The 4,067-nt window shown below is 59.8% G+C and overlaps 1 protein-coding gene across 1 annotated transcript; it reads right to left on the reverse strand.

Moving 5' to 3' along the window:
- Positions 1-2,220: 2,220 nt before the first annotated feature.
- On the reverse strand, positions 2,221-3,719 carry FBLL1 (fibrillarin like 1). Its single transcript, XM_080672341.1, has one exon. It carries the CDS (start codon positions 3,529-3,531, stop codon positions 2,353-2,355), a length of 1,179 nt encoding a protein of 392 aa, XP_080528467.1. The 5' UTR covers positions 3,532-3,719; the 3' UTR covers positions 2,221-2,352.
- Between the last annotated feature and the right edge of the window lie 348 nt (positions 3,720-4,067).

Here is a 4,067-nt window from a genome sequence, read left to right on the forward strand (position 1 = left end):
CATCGCTCTCTCCGCCCCACCCCCCACCGGGCGCACACAGAGAAAGGCCGCGGGAAGACACGGGGAGAAGGCAGCCTGCAGCAAAGGAGAAAGGCGTCACCAGGAACCACCTGCTGGCCCCTTCACCTCGGACTTGCAGCCTCCAGAACTGGGAGGAAATAAAAGTCTATTGCAGAAGCCACGCAGACTGCAGTGTTTTGTTGTGACAGCCTGAGCAGCCTATGACACCTAGAGACCCGACCCCCATTTCCTGCCTCCTGGGAACTCACACATCCTCGGCTCTGGGCAGGTGGGGGGAGGGGGGCGCTGCGTCACTGCTACCTGTGTCCTGGGCCTCGCTGCCCACTGGGGCCTCCAGCCTGGACCTTCCCTTCCACATCCCTTAGTCCTGACTCCCATATTCCTCTTGGTACTTACGTGTCGTTCCATTGGCCAGGAATCCATCTGCAATGCAGAGACACTCTTTGGTTGTTTTCATGCCATTTGTCCAATGTGGTCCCACGTCAATGACTGAATTGTGTGTGTGTGTGTGTGTGTGTGTGTGTGTGCGCGCGCGCGCTCATGCAGAAGAAAGAAGCCAGGTCCCCAAGCTCTGTCCCCCTCCTGGGCCACAGACACCTGTAAGAAAGAACCCAGGCTGAGCCGTCTGAGGAAGGGCGGGATCCTGTGAGATTCAGAAAGGAATCGCCCTGTGCCCTAGGAGTGATCTCCAGCCGCCGGGTTTCAACCCAGCAATGAGTTAATTAGCGTAGGATTGGAGAGAGGGTTTTTCAAAGCCAATGAGCCAGCATAGAGCTCCGTGGAAGGAAAGGCCGTAGGGTTTGGAGTCAGATTCCTGTGATTCTGGTCGCTGGTTGTGACCTTACCTGGGGCATCTTAAGCTAAAGCTCATCCATCATCTGTCTGAACTGCAGTCTCTCACCTGTGAAGTGGGAGTAAGGATCCTTGCTTTGCAGGGTTGTAATGAAGACTTTACATTTTATCTTTTTTTTTTTTAATTAGGACCGGTTTGTTTGTTTGTTTTTGTTTGTTTGTTTGTTTGTTTCCTTTATTGATTTTTAGAGGGAGAGGGATAGAGAGATAAAAACATCAATGATAAGAGAGAATCATTGACCGGCTGCCTCCTGCATGCCCAGTACTGAGGCACGGGCATGTGTCCTGACTAGGAATCAAACGGGCAACCTCTTGGTTCATGGGTCAACGCTCAACCGCGGAGCCACACCGGCTGGGCAGGAGTTCACACTCCGTGGAAATGCCTGGTTCGGGTTTTTGTTGATGTGCACTCCATTCACCCTCTTCTTCCTGAATCAGTCTGGCCAACAAATCTGAATGGTAGCTCCCCCCACCACCCCCACTTCGTAGCTGTGTGGGTGTGATGGGGGAGGAGTGAAGGGGTAGCTGCCTTGTTACAAATCTGATTTATCTTCTCTTTTTTTGGTTCAAAAAGTATGTCCTCAGAAAACACAGACTAACCGCAATCTCTGCCCGAGCAGGTCTGTGGGACCCACTCTCCAAACGCTGCATTAGTGAGCAGTCACTCCCAACTACGTGGCCACCACCTTGGCAACCGGCAATGGGGATTTTTCAAATGTGTGAGTGAATGAATAAATGAAAGGCCTTATTAAGGCCTCGTTTGGAGCATGCCCAGCTCTCCAGGCATTGCTCACTCTCCCTGGCGTGAGAACCATAATGAGATGCACTGAGTCCAGCGGCTCAGGGTCTGCAGGAAATGCTCTTCAGAGACGGGATCTTCCTGGGAGTCATTTTTCCAGTTGTTTCTCAACACTTGGCGATGCCACTTTGGGTATGTCATGCCTCACAGTGGGACTCTGGGAGGTGGATCCACTTGCTCCCCCCTCCCCCCCACCTTGTTTTGCTGTTTTGAAATCTAAGAAAAGGGTAGCAGCGGGAGGTGGGAGAAAGACAGACTGGGTGTGTTAAGCTATAGGACTGTTTATCAATATCCAACGCCCCTCCCTGGAGGGACTTATGACTTGGCCGAAGTATAGGAAGTGCCCCTCAGTCCCAAGGGCGACTTTACAAGCTCATTAGCAATTCCCAGCTCTCCCTGCCCGGCCGTCACCCCCCAGGGGTTGAGGAAGCATGTGTGAGTCCCTGGGGAGTCATTGCCCTGATTGATTGGAGTGATGGGCCCCATCACCAGCTATTGTAGGGACTGTTTCTGCAGCAAAACCCAGTCCGCTCAGGGATACAAGTGGATACCGTTTCTTTATGCCATTTAATAATTAAGCGAAGGAGAGCAAAACAGCACACAAAGAAAACACAGACATGGTAACACTGAATGCGGCAAGGTCTGGGGGGAGATCTCTCAGGGACAGTCCCGGCTGGGCCCTACTTGCTGCTGCGGCTCTTGGAACTGGATCGGAGGGGCCGGTAGACGCCGACCACCACGGCGTGGTCTCGCTCATAGGGCTCCAGGGTCAGCTGCTCTTGGGGCTTCAAATTCTCCTGCTGCAGCTTCCTCACCTCAGAAGCGAACACCGCCTCGGCCGACGCGGTGGAGTCGATGCAGTTGGCCTTGATGGAGATGAGAAAGTGGCCCCCGTTGCGCAGGAAGGTGTGGGCATTCAGAGCCAGGATGCGGGACTGGTCGGGCTGAGCCACATCCGCGAAGATCACATCCACCATCCCCACGAGCATGCGGTACTTGAGCGGGTGCCGGGCATCTTCCAGGACCGGGATGATGTTGGTGCGGCTCTTGGCGACGTTGACCAAGTCGCGGCCGGCGCGGTGGGAGAACTCGACCGCGTAGACCAAGCCGTCGGGGCCGATGATGTCGGAGACGTGGGAGACCGTGGTGCCCGAGGCGGCGCCCAGGTACAGCACCTTGCACTTGGGCTTGATGTGGATCTGGTCGACCCCGCCCAGGATGGCCGCGGCCAGCTTGGAGCGGAAGGGGTTCCAGGTGCGGTACTCCACCTTCGCGCCGCCCTCGTTCACCGTGACCCGCCGCTCGCCGTACACCGACTGGCCGGGCACCATATTCAGCGTGACCAGCGCGTCCTCCATGCCGCGGTAGATGAAGACGCCCTCGTGCCGGTGCGGCTCCACCGTCACGATCCTCATCCCCTTCTTGCGGCGGTTCTTGTTCTTGCCACCGCGCCGCCCGCCACCGTAGCCGCCACCGCCACCGCCGCCGTAGCCACCGCCGCCGCCGCCACCGTAGCCGCCGCCACCGCCACCGTAGCCGCCACCGCCGCCTCCACCGCCACTGCCACCGCGGTCCCAGCCGCCGCTGCGATCCCAGCCGCCGCCGCCGCCGCTGCTGCTGCCGCCGCCGCCACGGTCCCAGCCACCGCTGCGGTCCCAGCTGCCCCGGTCGCCGCCTCCACCGCCGCCGCCACCGCCACCGCGCCCGCGGCCCCGGCTGAAGGTACGGCCCCGCGAGCCGTAGCTGCCCTTGCCGCCCTGGCCACCTCCATCACCGCCGTAGCCTCCCCTGCCTCGTCCTCCGCCCCAGCCGCCACCCCAGCGGCCGCCGGAGCCACCCCCGCGCCAAGAGGACTTCATGGCGCACCCCGGGCACCGGTTGTCAGCTGCGGCCGGTGGCTCCGGGCGGCGGTCCTGGCGCAGGAACAAAGGTTGGCGGCAGCGGTCGGCGGCACCGCTCGCCGAGCTCCCGCGGCACGGACGCCGAGCGCGGCAGTGGAGCGGACCGCAGTGCCGCAGTGCCGCAGTGCCGCACCGCCCGCGCCCTTGACGCAGGCACTGGCGTCATCGCACCAGCCGCTGGGGCGATGCTGGAGCCCCCGGAAGCCCCCCTGGCTGCGGACGTGGCCTGCTGCCTGCTCTCTCTCCCCTCCCCCACCCACCTGCTTCCTCAGGGACCCCTCGCACCTCCCCTGGGCTGCAGGAAGGGAGTGTCTTCGGGGCAGGACAGGGAGAGATAAGCGTGGGCTTCGCTCCTGACTGGGCCGCTCGCTTGCTGTGTGGTCTCAGGAAGCTCACCGACCCTCTCTGCGGATCTTGTGGAACTTGAACAAGTTTCTTGCGCTATCTGCCTCTCATCATCCCATCTGTAAAGCAGAACGTGCCTCAAAGGGTTT

The sequence above is a fragment of the Plecotus auritus genome (assembly GCF_963455305.1).
Source record: "Plecotus auritus genome assembly, chromosome: 6".
NCBI classification, from domain to species: domain Eukaryota; kingdom Metazoa; phylum Chordata; class Mammalia; order Chiroptera; family Vespertilionidae; genus Plecotus; species Plecotus auritus.